General features: G+C 39.3%; 1 protein-coding gene across 1 annotated transcript in view; it reads right to left on the bottom strand.

Moving 5' to 3' along the window:
• FRY (FRY microtubule binding protein) overlaps window positions 1–17,937 on the bottom strand; it is a 252,030-nt gene that overhangs the window by 192,425 nt on the left and 41,668 nt on the right. Inside the window, exon 2 of the mRNA XM_008692211.2 lies at window positions 16,340–16,539. Coding sequence (XP_008690433.2) covers window positions 16,340–16,539 — 200 coding nt within the window. The remainder of the gene's footprint in view (window positions 1–16,339; window positions 16,540–17,937) is intronic.

Genomic DNA, 17,937 nt, shown 5'->3' with positions numbered 1-17,937 from the left:
TTAGGTAAATAAAGATAAATAATACCAACCTAATCTCAGAGAACAGAAGGATGAATAGCTCAGAGCACTCAATAACTGATAGTCATTACCATTACTGAACTTCCTTTTAACACCACTATTATTGGAATTAGATCAGATTAAAATATGTGACCTCTTTCACAATGTTTAGGAGCTGAAACTAAGTTCCATCCATTTTTTTCAGGGTAATGTACACTCCCACTAACATTATTTAAGCTTTAATTTTAGCTTCCTGGAAATTTCCAAGTATAACTAGAAAGCTGTAGTACAGAGAATAAGAAAAAAAAAATTATAAGGAGTAATTGCTCTTCTCTCTTAAAAAATAAAAGTCTAAGGTTATTATAGTGATTTTAATTCTTAATATGTAATTTAGAGGAAACCTTTTAATTTAATGGTGGGATGGTTTAAAAAAAAAAAAAACACAACAAACAACCACCCAACATCTCAAGTCTTGACATGACAGTGTTTTTGATTATAAGAACATGTTTTGGCATAGTTGACTCAGGGTTTTGATGCTATCAGCAGTGAAATTTTATAATCCACATGTCTGGTCTGAGTAGCTAACAATTTTCAGAACCGAAGCACCACAATTCGGGTCTCCAGAACACGAGGAGGGGGGTAGCGAGCTGCCCCATTGCGTGGTGAAGCTCCTCGGAGCAGGGAGCTGTGGGCTCGACTGTTGAAACGCACTAAAGCATTTCATCCAGAGCTCCCAGCTCCCAGCGGCAGGCACCCTACTTAGTCTGAACTAAAGAAAAACGAGGCTCAAAATATCTTCATGTTGATACATATTTTTCTCTTCAGATATTATTTGTGCAGCTTTGAGTCAACCCTGGAGACAGATCTAAGGAATGAGCCTGAGAACTCACAGTTCTGAGTACCAGACCATTCCCCTCAAAAGACTCTCCCTACCGGAGGAGCGATTAGGGACCCAGAAGGGCTGAATTGCCCTCAAAATATAATCTGGTCGTTTTGATTTCCTGCCCGCATCATTGAGCTTACAGTGGGAGACTGAGTGGTCTTGAGGTCTGCCTCAGTTTGTCCACAGGTCAAAAGGGACATCACCCCATGGCATCCTCCCTGGGTTTCTAATAAGACTCATAAGCAGGACTTGGAATGCTTGGAGATCTGTGGAAGAAGGGTGCTTATGGAAACTGACATATCAGCGTTTCCCTTTATTCTGTGCAGTAATTAAAACTGATTTTTTAAAGATTTTATTATTTGACAGAGAGAGAGAGAGAGAGAGCATGAGCAGGGGGAGGGGCAGAAAGAGAGGGAGAAGCAGGCTCCCTGCTGAGCAAGGAGCTGGACACCGCAGATCCCAGGACCCTGGGATCATGACCTGAGCCAAAGGCAGATGCTTAAATGACTGAGCCACCCAGGCACCCCTAAAATAAATTTTTTCAACAAAACAATATATGCTTCTGCTCACCCAAAATAATGAAAAAAAAAATCTGCAGATCAAGTGAATGATATAGGGAGTTTCTCAAATCAGTTAAAGATACTAGCAAGTAATGTGCTGCGTAGTACCCCAAGATATGAAATGTGAAGGTAGAGTCAAATCTGGAAGACTATCTTGGCACTTAAAAGAAAAAAAAAAAAAAGGAACAAAACCTAAAAACTCTCAAGAGAATCTGTCCTATTTGTGGCTGGCTTTGCAAATTTCAGTGAAGCCTATTTCTTTGCCAAGTCCAACAGTCCCAAGTTCAAACTCATTATTTGAACAGTAGAGTGGAAACTTCAATTAAACTCAGCTACAAAGATAATCTTCATTTTAATTGAACAAAAGAGCAGTTCCCATAGGCATTTTTTTTTTCTTTTGAAACTATGGCAGCTACCAAGAAATGTAAGATATCACCTTCCCTCATCTGTTTCTGGGTTACATTCTATTTTGTTATTTTTGATTTTTTTTTTTTTTTTGGTCCCAATACACCACACTAATGGTGCATGCTACGTCCATTAAGCGGATATTCAGTGCATGTGGATGGATCTTTCCCTGCCTCGTCTAGGACCCTGCTCCATCAGCCAGCTCTTCACTCTCCCCAGTGTCACCCTCCCCTCACTGAAGGCTCTCTCTCTCTCAGTTATCAACATGGTTAGACCTTTTCATCGTAGTCCTTGCCTTGACCACATACCCACTGTTTTCTTTCTATGCCCTTCCCATCTTTAGTTCTTCAAGGAGTGGTCCATATGTCCTGTATCCCCTTCCTCCCCTATTCTTTCTTCGACCACCTGCAAAATGACTCTTCTGTCATCACTAAAAATACTCTCCCTAGAGGTGCCAGTGACTTTCTTAATGACAAATCTGGTGGCCATTTTTCAGTACTTTTCTTACAGATCTTTCAGCTGCAATGAGACTCCCTTTTGTTCACTTGAATCACCCCATTCCTCACCTTTTCTTCTCCTACTTCTTTAGGCATCCCTTCTCTGCGTCCTTCATAGCCTAGTCTTTCTCCTAAAATGTTTATATTCTCCAGGGCTGTCCTTGGAGACTTGAAACCAGTCATGTTCGGATTTTCTACTGTCACCACTAACATATCACTCACACGCAGACTCACACTCTTCGCAGACCCAACCAAATCACCTCTCATCAAAAAATCTTATTTTCCCTTTGAGGTTCATTTATCTCACCGCACTCTCCCTGATTGCTCCTATGAAAAGTGACAGCCTCGTTTCACTCTTCGATAGCTCTTCTGGTATACTCTAGCTCTTGTGTACCCAACTGACGTCATCCTAGTTATTCATGGACATATCATTTCCCAAGTACATCAAAGCTTGGACTTTAAAAGTCAATCAAACCAGGATTTGAACTGGGGTATTAACCCTAACTACATCACCTTTGGTATGTCTTATTAAATCTCTCAGGTTCAGCCTCTCTGACTAAAAATGAAGGAGGCCATGGGTATAGCGATTAACAGCAAGAGTCCCAGAGACAAATGGCCCATGGTCAATGTCAGCTCCATCACTTGCTAACTGTGTGACTTTGGACGAGTCACTTAAATTCCTCGTATGTGAAGTGTGGTAGTAAGAGTAATTACACCTCATGATGTTGACATGAAGATTAGGTGAGTTAATATCATTCAAGTATTAAGAACAGTGCTTGGCTGTAAGTAAACACAAACTGTTACTATTTTTACTCACCTTCTAGGGTTAATGTGAAGATTAGTGTGCCTGAAATATGACAGATGAGCAAAAAATGATAGTTGCTCTTTTTCTTTTTGTATAATACACAGCATCAATCATCTCTACTTGGAAGTTGGAAAATACTATTTATCTATGTATCTATCTGTAAGCTATTACCAGAAATACTTTATAAAACATACATTCTTATAATTGTTAGCATGATCTGTGGATATCAAGACTTGTACCGGTTAAAATTGTACTCAAAAACTATTCGTTGACCAAAATGCTCATCAAAAGGTGGCCACATAAACACACTGCAGTTTATACATTAAGTGGAATTCTACTCGGCAACGAAGATGAACAAATTACTGATAAACAAAAAATGGATGCGTCTCAAATACATTATGCTGAGGGGCGCCTGGGTGGCACAGTCGTTAAGCGTCTGCCTTCGGCTCAGGGCGTGATCCCGGCGTTCTGGGATCGAGCCCCACATCAGGCTCCTCCGCTATGAGCCTGCTTCTTCCTCTCCCACTCCCCCTGCTTGTGTTCCCTCTCTCGCTGGCTGTCTCTCTGTCAAATTAATAAATAAAATCTTTAAAAAAAAATACATTATGCTGAGTGAAGAAAACTAGACACAAAAGATTACAGTTTTGTATGGCTTCCATTTATATGAAGTTCTAGAAAATGGCAACCTATACACAGATCCATAGTTGCCTGAGGCCAGGGATGGTGGTACATGGTCCACCCGCCCAGGGCACAGGAGAACGCATCGGGATGAGTGACAGAAATGTTCTGCATCTGGATTGTGTGGTGTGGGCACATGCGTATGAATTTGCCAAAGTTCATCAAACTGTAGATTTCAAATCCCTGCAGGTTCATGTATGCAAACTCTACTGTAATGCTGATTTAAAATAAAACTCTTCATTGGAGGAAGAAGAAGATTCCTCAACCTGTCTGAATGGCACTTTCTTTCCCTGGAGACCAAACAGAGGTGGGGAGGCAACTCTGACGGTAATGATTTTGCTTTAGGCATGGGAGCCACTGCCTCGATGCCACTCTCTCTTGCCATAGCTCATCTATCCTGAACATGAGCATGGCACTGTTGGCCTTTGAGGAGCTCATAAAATGTTATTCTGCCCACTGGGAATCCCAGGACATCTTGGGCAGGTGGGTATGGACGAAACCACAGAGCTGATATTTATGAGGGAGATACTGATCCCAGGGTCACTGGGCAAGTTTGGATTTATTTAGAACACCTTGACTGACCAATGTGGTATGTGTGGAGCACTGTTCGCATGGGAAGGAGTGCATGCTACACACTTTCTCAGGGTGTTACTGACAGGTCAGAAGCTCACGTTGGTGAGTAGAGACCATTTCAATCAGCGCTGCAGACAAGTCTCCTCTCGGATAGAATCTGGTCACCCAGTGCCATCATCTCAACCAGCAGCTATAGCAAACCCCCAAGTGAAGGGGGAATGCCGCCATTCTGGAATCAGAACTTGGCACACAGAGGTAAGCATTTTCATATCTGTGGAAGTTCTACCGTCCATAAGTATCTCGAAGTTTTATTTTCCACATGAGCTATTTCAACACGATGCTTCACACAGCATCTTCTTCACGATTATCATTATGTAAAATTCATTACATACCTCAATTTGTGCAGCCAAACAAAACTTCTTAGTCAAAACTTAAATGATCCAATTACTTTAGGTACCAAAAAAAAAAGGTTTGGTTTTCTGGTAAAATAGAAGGCAAACTCTGGAGGTGAAGAATAGAAAAATAAGTAGATCAAAATCTACATATGTACTCTATCTTTTAAAGTGCTATTAAAAGACAATGTTCTGGAACTAGATGGTGGTGAAAGCTGTCCAACTTGTGAATGCTCAATGAATTGCTCTCTTTGAAAGGATGAATTTTATGGTACGTGAATGTACCTCAATAAAAAGCAATATATCCATTTTAGGTGAATCAAAAATATTTAAAGATTGTAGTACCTTTCTTTTTGTTGCCTTTGATTCCTGGGCTTGGCCACTGAATCATCTTGGAAAAACCTACTAGAACATTCCAGCCCCACTTATGTGATTACAACTAATGAATTGAGTAGAAATCGCCAAAGGCATCAGGAAATACCATCAAATGGGATACTGTGTTTTACGAAATTGTTTAAACCAGAGAGTACAAGACCTATAAGTCAGCAATGATCAAAAATACCTAACAAAACATGTCTTATTATTCTTAACATGACTTGTAGAAATCCAGACTTTTGCTACTTAAAATTACTAAAATGCTACAGTAAAACCTGCTGCCTAAAACTGTATTAATCACTTTCAGGAATGTTAAAATGCAAAATGCTATGTGGAAACATAGAAATATTACATCATAGTGAATGTCCAGATGGGCCTTCAGTGCTCATTACTACGTCATACTATTGAACTTATTTTTATTGGCATTTCCCGTTACTTTAAAATATGATGCTATATTTTCAAATATTCTTTTGTGTTAAAATGAAATCTCCATAAATAGTAAAAAGAAGCATGTAATCTGAAAGAATCAGACTGAAAATAACTTGAAGACCAAACTTCCCCTGGTTTTGTATTCTCAAGAAGAAGAAACTTAAGTAATTTTCTCATAATGTCACTGGACATAAAAATAAAGGCCCTACCCATGGATGAAATGAATTGGATACTATGAAGTTCAAGGAAAAAGCCCTTTGTTTTTTTTATTACTTCGTAATACTTTGCATATGGTTTATTTGCTGTAAGTTTCAATTGAAATTGTATTATCGCAGTGCATTAAATTTCATTTTACCGCTAAGAAGTCCTACTTAACAACCACAAAAGAAATGCTTTTGGTCTATATGATTCCAAGAATACTCATAATAAAGAAAACACACTCTAATTTGAACAGCGTCCAGAAAAATGGGAGTTTGTGAGCTCATCTGAAAGATCACTTCATTCAGCAGCTAAATGAAACCTTTCAACAATTATCTCTCACTTTAACTACTAATACTATTTTGTTTCTGGTTACGGTGAGCTTCCAGATTTCCGGTGGATGCCTTTAGATTAAGTAGGGGTGCCAGGCTGAGGTGCTTTGCTAAGAAATAGCTATTTTTAAAGTTATTTATTTATAATTTGGACAATGAGCTAGTACTTTGTCAAGTGTAATATAAATATTTCCCACCTGACCAGAATGGTTTCTTAGTCTCCTTTCAGGACAGCATTAGTTTGATTCTATCACTACACTCAATAGGGAACTCAATTTAGAAATTATTTTCATTCTCTTTCAATCTCCCTTATTAGATTTATTGAAGCAGGAGAGGCCTCTATTTAAAGAGAGTGTAGCTAAAAACACTAGCTGCTTGTCCTTCTGGGAAGCCGATTCAAATCCACAGGGAGAATTTGGTGCAGCGAGGCATTAAAGCTGGTGTTCTGCTATTTACCCACCCTTAGTCAATAGACATGTAACATTTGGTTAGGATAGGAAGAGAGGCATATACCACAGTGCAGAAAACACACCAACTTGCAAATCTGGGCACGGCAAAATATCACCATGAAATATCACACGGTTGAGGTTAGTGACTAGCTATCAGGCTACAGGCCTGACTAATTATAATACGTTTTAGGAAGATCTACCATATAAAGATCCTAACTTAATTAGAGGCAGTAATGCTATCCTTCAATTAGTGCAGCAGGATTTCCTAATTCACAAATTCCTTAAATATTAAAAAGGTTCCTGATGAAAAGATCTGGTATTTTCTGACATTGAGCAGTCTGCAGATAACTCAGCTATCTAAAGAGGTGAAATACAGGATTATGGCTGACTGTTCAAACTTTGTATGTGCCAGAGGTGAAAACACTAGCTCTTTTATAACCACAAATAGACTGTATCCTAACCTTGGTCTGTTAACTCATTGGATCCGGTCCAAAATCGTAAGAGGAAGCTGGGGTGAGTGTGTATTTCACTTGCCAAAGGCCTTGTTTAGTTAGAACCACAATCGCATTCATTAAAACTGCTAGAACAAACAACTCATCATACATAGTTTGTTGATCGTGGGCTACCAGTGTCATTGTTATAGTGCAATGTCCTGCTCACCTTCAGGGTTCACGGGAGAACTGTCCCGATGCCAGCACTGTGACATCAGCACCCAGGAGGAGCTGGAAGCCTGAGACACTGGGCCAAGGAACAAAGGTTTGTCAACAGACGATACTGCCTGAACCTAGAACAACATTAGCATGCAGTAATGCTGTCATTAGCTAATTGCTTGGCATTTCAACATTGGTGCCAGCTGGCCATGACTGGTGTTCACACAGGTTTGGTCTTAAGGCATGACATATTTCATTACAGATTCATGGTATGTGGTGCAAGAGAGACTGGCATCCCATATTCTTCAAAGACTTGCACAACAAGAAAATATTTTGTGTTATTTCTAGTATACGTTTAGTCTTACATTAAAACAGAAATTGCCTTGTTTGTTTTATGTTAGCAAACCTGCTAGAGCATGTTATGTTATGAAGTCTCCATTCCAGAACAACACAGTTAGCATCATTATGAATAAGTGTCTATCACCCTACCCCTGTGCTCCAAGCTCAACCCAGCGATAACATCTGGAGGATCCTGCCTGTGTCTTGCCCATTAACTATTTTGTGAGCAGGGGCTATCAAGTCTCAAGCAATCCCGATGATAAACTCTCACATGTCCATATCACTGTGCATCATAAAAGTGTTTTTAAATACCAGAACAGGAGAGGAAGGCAAGCACCACCCTCTTACTCAGTCACTGGCCCTGCTAAAGGACAGGATGAAAGTTAGGTGTGTTTCTTCTTTGAAGTTGTACACAGATCTTTTCCTTTTCCAGGTTTCAATTAAACTAGAGAACCAATTACTTGCTTTCTGAGTAAGTCTTAGGCAAATTAGAATTTCTTGTTCTTCTTGTTGACATTTTATGCTGCTGGACTACAGATCAAGATGAAACCGCTGGTCCAATAGCTGATTTAGTTTCTCCCGCAGTTCTCTGCAAGGTACTGGAAGCTTAAACCAGGGGGGATTTGGTAAGAAATGACTTGATACGTCCAGACATGGGAGAATCGATGCTTGTATTTATCACATTCATTAGAACTAAATCTGTGCCTGGTTGTCAACATTTCATAGAAAAGAAAACAATGAGGGGTCCTATTTAAACGCTTTGTTAGAAGCACAGGCTAGTAAAATCAAGTTTCTTGTTTCCTGGCCAAATTAGAGGAAGGAGGGCAGACAAAAGAGGCAGCCTCAGGAATGTGGCTGAAAATTCTTGGAAGTTATAACTGGAAGTTATAACATAAATAAATTCTGGGGATATAACGCCACAGCATGGCAACTTTACTGACAACACTGTGTTGTGTGTTTGAAAGTTGCCAAGAACGTATATCTTACAAGTTCTCTTCATAAGAAAAAAATATTTGTAACTGTGTGGTGATGGATGTTACCACAATTATTGTGGTAATCATTTTGCAATATGTACATATTTCAAATCATATGTTATACAGCTGAAACGAATACTAATCTGCCTAAGATGAATTCACTTAAAATTAACATAATGTTACATAATTTCATATATATATGTCAATTATATCTCAATAAAATGGGAGGAAAAAGAAAATCAATTTGAATTGATGACTCACTTTAAGAGAATTAGATATTTCTCCCTCTGAGGTTTTCAATAAATGTAACACATGAATGAGAAAAAGAAAATTCTTGAAATTTTCTGAACTTACTTTTACTTAGTTGAATAATACAGCCTTTCACGTTTTGGGCCACTGGCTTCCCGGTGGCCCCACAGATGATGTTCCTACTTGTCCCTGAGACCTCTACCTTCAAGAACGCAGGACATTTCTGCTTAGAAAGCTTCTGAAAACCATTCTGTGTGGCCTCATATCAAATCCCTGACTTCATTTTCTATGTTTTCACAGTTTATACACAGGTAAGCCTCAAGTATTTTGTTGGAGATACTATGAGATCGTGGGGGTGCTGTCTTCTCTTGTATCCGTGTATTTGCTTGCTTCTGTCGCCTCCCAGAACACAAGTCTCTCCAGACCAGGTCTGCTTAAACCAGCTTTAGCTGTGTCTCACAGCCACGGCAGAGTTCATGACAACCATGTGACAGTCACAGTGAATGGCCAAGGGCAGGCATCCAACCGCCCTGCTCAAGCCTCCACTCTTTTCGAACAAACACAAAGAGAGGAAGCACCAGGATGACTTCCAAAGAAATATACCAGATTTGGTTAGTTGATACCAGTTCTTGAGTGATGACCAGGACGATGATGATGATTTAGCACTTAGCAGGTGCTAAGGATTCCATCAGGAGCTCCACACATTACCTCTAACCCTCTCAACGGCTCCGTGTGCTAGGTCCTGCTACTTCAATTTTGCAAACGAGAAAAAAGGGAGAGTGGCTGGCTGGCTCAAGGCCACACAACACTACAGAGGTTGAATCAGGATTCAAATTCAGATCAGACTGAATGAAAAGTTGTTTTGTCTTTACCTTTATCTGTTCTTGTCCATTAAATCTATAAAGTCAAGACTATGGGTGCTGTTGATTTTGAAAAGCCGGAGAGTCTTGTTTTTGAAGAGTTTATTGAGAAGGGAATCGCCTGTGACTACGGTGACAGATGCTATATAAATGGAGAGACTCATAGATAATGAGAACGTACATTCGGAGACTGTGTCCAACTGCTAAGAGTCAACCTGACTCTCCTCTTCACATATTGCTAAGGTGAAAAGGGGAGCAGGTGACCATATCCTTAGATGCCCCAAGACAGAAGGCCAAGAATCAGTATTTCTTGTACTCAGCAGATTTCAGGGCATCATCTGCTGAGGAGTACAAAGGACAAAACAAAATCCATTATTATCAGTTTAGAGGTTGGCAAGAGGACCCTCAGAAGCACAGTTTCCTACAGAGACATTCTTTTTAAGTTACTGTATTAATTGTTTCGTCTATTCATCCATTTATTCATTCACTCATTTGTCATATAGTCACTCATTCATTTATTCAAAAACTACTACTGTCTATTGTATATAAAGCAGAGTCCTAGACATGGGGACATGCTGTGTGTGTGTGTGTGTGTGTGTGTGTGTGTGTGTGTTAAAGAAAATCAGACACAATTATTGCCTCTAAGGAACTAGTAGAGTGTTTCTTCAACTTTAAAAAAACCTAAATCTCTCACCCACCTGCCATAAAAATATATATTTTACACTGTGGTCTGACATACATACATGTGACTCAAAGTTTTGTAAAGCATTATTTATCCTTAAAAACCTATAATGTACTCTGGTATTTTCTAATACTGTAGTTCAATAAACATGGTAGAGTTTGCTTGAGGGAATGATAGGGTGCTTTGGATAGAGATTTACAGGTGTGTGTATTCACATCTACATAGCTGTATGGAGCCAGCAGGGGAGAAATCAAGCAAACCTTTTCAGATGATGAAGTACTTGAGTGGGACCTTGAAACACAGGCTAAAAGACAGGCAGGAGGAAGAGGTAAGCAGCCATCCAGGAAGGAGGCAGCACACGGAAATACACAGTGGCAGGCGAGCACGGACTTGAAACATGGCTTGGTAAAGGTGCAAGGGGGAAGTAAGACAGGTCGTAGCCAAATCAAGGAGTGAAAGAGTGTGAAACAAAGTTTTGAACAAGGAAATGAAAGGGACAGGGTTGTATTTAGGGAAAATTCATCAGACAGGATCAGAAGAGGAAGAATTGGTGACGACCCCCTCATACTTCCTTTTATGCATTTTAAGGCCACTCCACCTTGCCATGGGAACTTTGGCTTACATATGACCTGCACAGTGCAAAGGCCAACCCTAGCCTTACCTGCATGAGAAGAAAACCAAGAATTCTACAGAAGACTGGCAGGAAAATGGACTAAGGAAACTCAAAATCTCATGTGCTATAAACACTTGGAAATGTTGAATGAAATGTAGGATTTCTTTTTTTTTAATGCAGAAATAAGTTCACCAGAAAGGAAAAGGGAAATGAAGAGCAAGAAAACATGAGGTGACATAGTGGCTGCTCGGGGAGAGAACTATTGGTCTCATTATCCTGAAGGCTTTTTTTGTTGCCCACTTGGGGACAGGAAAGAAAACTGTGGGCCTTGAGAGGTGGGACCCTGAAAATAAGACACATACAGAAAGTCTGGTGCTTAAAATGAAACAATGCATAGAGAAAAATCTATCCATTGGCACAGGAAGATAAAAGATATTCCAATGATCCCTGCCTGGGTTCTGGGTAAAAACAGCAACATCTTCCCTGAAAATCTGAAATCATTGTCCCAAGTCTTACATGAATTTGGGGTTTACTTGTATCACCTTCTGGGTGCATAAACTCCCAAACCATCATAATATTTGGCTCCAGACAGTGATAATTCTGGGGGTAATCTAAAAGAGGACACAAAAAATGTAGTTTAAGGTGATCAAAGACATAAAATAGAAATCATAAACTTAAGAAAGGAACAAAATACACCTAACTAGATTTTATATTTTTTAATTCATTTTTTTCAGTATTTATTTGAGAGAGAGAGGGAGAGTGAGTGAGAGAGAGAGAGAGAGCACGAGCAGAGGAAGAGGGAGAAGCAGACTCCCTGCTAAGCAGAGAGCCCGATATGGGGCTCGTTCTGGGACTCTGGGATCATGACCTGAGCAGAAGGCAGATGCTTAACCAACTGAGCCACCCAGGTGCCCCTCAACTAGATTTTAAAAGAGAACCAGCAGCACTTCCAGAAATGAAAAACAGAGTCACCAAAATTATAATTCTTAATGGGCAAATTAAACAACAGATTAGACACAGCCTAAGAGAGTGTTGAGGATGGACCTCAGAAAATTACTCAGAATGCAGTAGCAAGAGACAAGAGGCAGAAATAATAAAAGAAGGGTAAAAAAAATATGAAATATAGCATAAGGTTCAAAATACATCTCAAAGGAATACCAGAAAAAGAGAAGAGGGAAAGTGGAGGACTGGCAATATTCAAGTAATTAATGGCTAAGAATTTTCCAGACTTGATGAAAGATATGAAACCTCAGTTCAAGAAGCACGGGAGTCTCAAACAAGAAAATAAAAATAACTCCACATCCAAATAGAGTGTAGTGAAACTGAAGAACACTACAAAGAGAAAAACCATAAAAGCAAACAGGGAACAAAGCCAATCATCCAGAAATAACAAATCAGCCAAAGACTTTGCCACAGAAATGATACTGGCAACATAGTGAAATATATCACCAGAAGTCTGGGGGGGAGTAAATGTCAAACTAGAATTCTATTCCCAGCTGAACTATCACTGACAGCTGAGGGAGAAATAAAGCCCTCTTAGATAAACAAGACCAAGTGATTCACCACCCACTGACTCTTAACTACAAAAAACATATTTTGGGAAGAAGATAATTTAAACAGAGGGAGAGAGTAGGAGGCAAAAGGAATGAGCATCCATTGTATTATTTTCTGTACTTTTTCTGATTTGAAATAAAAATATTAAAAAAAGCCACAGATGACCCAGTTTAGCTTGTTTAAAACACTTTGCTTGGGAAAGGTGAAATAATGGTAAGACCGGATAAGAGCAAATACTATCAACTAAGCCCATGAAGCAATAAAAGTAGAACAAAATTATTGATTAACCCATAAATATTAATAAATATGACCTGAGCATCTTTTGAGCAAACAGAACAGTACTGTTAACCCAGTGAAAGATGTTTACAAAGAAAAAAATCTAAAATTTAATTTTGGTAGAACACCTTTATTTCCCATCCTTTTCTTTTTTTTTTTTATTAAAGTTAGCTATTTGGATATTGGAAATTCATAAATACAATTTTAACACTGTGTATAACTGATCCCATGCAGTCTAACTGATGTGGAATTTTGAAGAACTTAGTCTTATAAAAGTAAACTGAAAAGTACAAATTCCTGAGTATTGCCACAAGTAATAAATCTATACTTCTAATTTTTTGAAAATTACCCTTACTACTCCCATACAAGTTTTAATAACATCAAAGATAACAGAATATAATGTTGTGATTTGATAAAAACCTACATAAACTCAGGCTTTTAAAGGACTCAATGTCTTTCACATAGACCTAACTCAGCAAGAGGAATAGTAGGGGACATTTATTGGAATTCACTTTAACCATATTAAACATACATCAAAAATAACACCTCTTGCTATGGCTACAGGGCAAAATGCCAAATACATATTAACACCTTTTGAATCCAGCCACAGAATCTACTCACATTTATTGTCTCATAAGTAAGCAAATACAAGGACAAAAATTACTAAGCATTTTCCAGCAGACCAGAAATGGATATGGCACGGAAACTCACATCTCTGCCAAAAATACAAGGGCAATAAACAGTCCCCTTTTATAAAAAGCAACAATACTAAAAATTGATTGATACGTTTCTTGAGCTAGAAACATAATGTTCATCTATTTGGCTCTCAGCATCTAGGGGACTCTTCCCTTCAGTGCACCATGAAGATTTGCTAATGAACAGGACTTAGACTTTTTCTTTTCCATTTTTCTTGTTTGGCGATATTTAAGTTGTCTCACCAAAAGGGACCAAAATGCCTACCTCTAATTAAAGGAATGCTGTGGCACGTATTAGTTGTTCAGACATAATGTTTACTCCAAGAAGAGAATGCCACGCAAATAAATTCCAAGCTAGTAAAGATCAGAAAGTTAAACCCAAACTATTTTACTTGGTAAATTCTCAAATAATGACATATAAGCTATTATTTTGGAAAGACGGATGGCTCAAAAGATGTCAGGGCCTTGCCTTCTTAGCATTTCTTTCAACTTTTGTAGAACTTCCCAGTTCCTTAGGACAATTCACCATGCCACACGACTTCAGAGAACCCTGATCTACCACTGTTAGGAAGTGACATGACTCTTCTTTGTGCCTTCCCACTCTCTGCTCCTTAAACTCCCCTTTGACACTGGAGCAAGGTGGCTTCTCACCCTCTACCAGGCTACACAGCCTCAGCATCTCTTGAGGTGCTCGGAGGGTTCCAAGGCTTGGCACAGTTATGGACAAGGAGAACTTGGGTATTTGATTTCTGGCTGAATACGTTATAGGAGAGCCCTGTGTTGGTTTGTTTTAGGACATTAATGAAAGTATCTGCACACGAGGATGACCACGTAAAGATGGGCAACTGAATATAGAGGGTTCAGAGGTGGGCTCATCCAGCCTGAGTTCAAGCCAACGCTGTGTGACCTTGGGCAAAGACTTTGCCCTCTCTGTGCCAATATTTCCCATCTGTAAATGGGGATATAAATACCACCTACCTAAGGTCACTGTGAAGATTAAAGGAGACAATAAATTAAGCCCAGTGCCTGGCACATAATAAATACTCCAGGAATATTGGCTATTATTATTAGCAGTAAGAATAACAGAAAATTTTCTTTAAAAATGAGTGAAAGGGGAAAAGATACTGTACTAAGGTTTAAAGGATTAAAACTATAAAACCAGGAAACATTCTATAAAATAGGAAGCTAGAATTCATGAAGATAACCTCCACTGATTTAATTAAAACATTTATTTATTTAATTTGTTTGTTTATTTGCTTGCTTGCTTGCTGGGTGCGTGGCAGCGGGGGGGACACACAAGCAGGGGGACCAGTAGACAGAGGGAGAACCAGGCTCCCCACTGGGCAGGGAGCCCGCCTGATGCAGGACTCAGTCCCAGGACCCTGGGATCATGACCTGAGCTGAAGGTAGACGCTTAACCAACTGAGCCACCCAGATGTGCCTCTAAATTAAAACTTTAAAACGCAAAATTTGTAACTTCCAGGCAACCACATATTTAACAAATATTCTTGAATTTTGGTTCCTAAACCTTAAATTGTGATTCTTACAAAGGTCTTTTTTCCTTTTTTTTTGAGAGGGAGAGTGAAGGGCTAGGGGCAGAGGGAAAGGGAGAGAGAGAATTTCAAGCAGACACCATGCTGAGCGCAGAGCCCAATGTGGGGCTCCATCTCACAACCCTGAGATCACGACCTGAGCCAAAACCAAGAGTCAGACACTTAACCGACTGAGCCACCTAGGGGGCCCCACAAAGGTTACTATTTTTTTTTAGAGAAAGAGAGAGAGAGAGTGATCACAAGCAGACAGAGGGGCAGAGGCAGAGGGAGAAACAGACTCACTGCTGAGCAGGGAGTACTATGTAGGACTCAGTCCCAGGACCCTGGGATCATGACCTGAGCTGAAGGTAGACGCTTAAACAACTGAGCCACCCTGGCGCCCCCCACAAAGGTTATTTTTAACAGATAATGTTGAGCATCATCCATTGCGTATTTTTTTAAAGACCTATGTTGTGGGTTCAATAGTATTATATTCAATTATTTTAAGCCCTGATGCTGTAAAGCCAACCTCACATCATCTTCTCATGCCCCAGGATGAGGTACAAAGCCGAGTTTCATAGAAAAAGCTGTGTCATTCGGAATTCCTTTCCTTTTCTCTTATTGTGTGTGTCCTGAGAAGGTCAGAAAACAAGTAATCTGAATCTACCAATTGGACTTTCTTCTTTGAGATTCAGGACTCTTGTCTGTAGAGCCCTTGTTAAAGCAATTCACATAAGGCTGAAACACAGGCCTTACTTTGTAGCAGAATCATCTGCAAAGAAAGATACTGACGTCCAAGGACATTATCTGTCTAATAAGGGACCTAAAGGTAAGTGAGCCGAGAATCTCCTGTCCTCCAATTTTCAGAAAACAAAGAGGTGTTTCTGAATGACTCACCAAATAACGTCTTCAGACAATACATCACTGAGACCGTATGTTCTCAAACTGGGAGTTCAGGCAGCCACTTGAAGAATGATTTTTTTTTTCTCATTTACTTTAAAAACAGACAAAAGATTTTGACTAAAGTGTATGTACATAGCAGAGACCCTGAACACAAATTTTCTAGGATTCCTACTTATTGTTAAATTATGCTTATTAGTCTTAACTGTAGTAGCAAAGCGGGCTACTTAAATGTATTTGCCGAGGATTGTTTTGAAGTCCTTGACTCTCATTTTCTTTTCTTAAATCAGGAAACTTCATTATAACTTTTTAAAAATTTACCTATGGTATCAAAACCACCTTGGGAAATCAGGGGATTTTCTTCCATCTTTTCTTGGAGCTGTAAAATCTACTGTATTTAGTGTAAAGATGAATTTTAAAGGGTGTCGTGGCACAAACTCACCAGAGGTTCTGCCATAATGATGCGAATCTTGCGCTCAGCCTGAGTGGTGAAGTTGACAAATAGACTCTTGAGGACATATTCTCCTGGTTTGCTGTCTGGGTCCACATTGATGGGTAACATGGTTGGCGGCCCTTTCTCTCTCTGCGTGCCAGAAACAGGTGGAACTGGAGGCTTGATATAACCGTTGCCAACTGGAGAAGCTGAAAAATATAACAGATGTTCTTACTGGCTGAAAATAACATCACAAATATCCAGAATGGCTGTATTAAAACATAAACAGAAGGATATGAATTGTATCAAGAAAGCTGCACTTCATGTCATAACTTGGCCTTATTCTTTAGGCATGGTGTCAGAATTTAATTATTTTGATCACATTAAGTTTGCATTATGCTGTGTTTGATAATCTCAAAGTACTTCTGGTTATCACATTGCTTTAGGTAAATTACCTTGTAAGCACACAATACAGCTGAGAAATCCTATCACAGTTAAGATGTTTTTTGCTTCTATTTTATGTCCCAGGGAAATGGACTAAGAAAATGTATATGGAAAAAAAAACCACAATTTCTTGTTCTGGTTTTCCTAATGGTCAGAGCACTCTGTGTTTTATTCTAATTATGGAAAAAACTCAGAAGTTTCCATGAACCCAGAAGTTTCAGAAACCCAGCTGGCTCTTGCTCCTGAAAGAGATGTCCTTCTTGAAAGATAAAAGGCTCAGGCAGTGCCCCATCTACGCCATTCAAGATGTAGGTTTAACTCTACACGTGCACTACCCTTTGGTCCAAGTTGGGATGTCTCTCCTTTGGAAATGTGTAGATTCCCTATATGGATTAGATCTTGAAGAGAGGGAGCTGTCACAGTCCCCAGTAAGTGGCCTCCTTTCAGAGTGCAACAGAGCCAATTATTTTAATTTGAGAGAGAAAAGACTTTTTATTCATAAATGAAAATTTCATGTCTCTCCACTTTGTACTACACTTTGGCATGTCAAACACTAACACGCACCAGCTCCTTCCACCTAAGTACCTGGGATATGGTCGGGTATGACAGTCAATGAAAGAAACAGAGTTAAACATGGTTTAGGACAGAGGCATCAAAAGTGCTAAGGACAGGATGATGATAAAGTAGACTTTTTTTTTTTAAAAAAAGGAAGACGATCTAGTTCTGGATGACTGGATACAAAGATTAAGACAGAGAGTGAAGAAAAAGTGAATTTCCAGTTTGGATACTGGTTTGGATATCAAGAGGATGGTGGTATATCATTGATAATAAAAGAGAAAAAGATCCAGAAAGCTGAACACTTTTTTCAAAATGACAAATTACAGGCTTCTCCTTCCTTCTTTCTATCCCAAGTGAAATTCTGAGGAAGCCAAGCAAAACTTTCATTTATTTTATTGAATGACAAGGCTGTCCTCATGCTAAGTTATAGCTTCTCCCTTCTCTTTCCTCCTCTTTCCCTACGCTCCCTCTTCTCCATTCCATTTAACCTACCATGCAGGCTGAGGGGTTCCTTACCTCTGAAGGGTCTTCCCATATCTCAACTACCACTAAACTTTATGGTGCGTCAAATTATAAAAATAAAATACGTCTTTTTTTTTAAAGAT

This window comes from Ursus maritimus, unplaced genomic scaffold (assembly GCF_017311325.1).
Source record: "Ursus maritimus isolate PB19 unplaced genomic scaffold, ASM1731132v1 scaffold_10, whole genome shotgun sequence".
Classification (NCBI taxonomy): Eukaryota; Metazoa; Chordata; class Mammalia; order Carnivora; family Ursidae; genus Ursus; species Ursus maritimus.
Note: the sequence above shows the minus strand (reverse complement) of the source record. Positions and strands in the feature narration are given on the sequence as shown.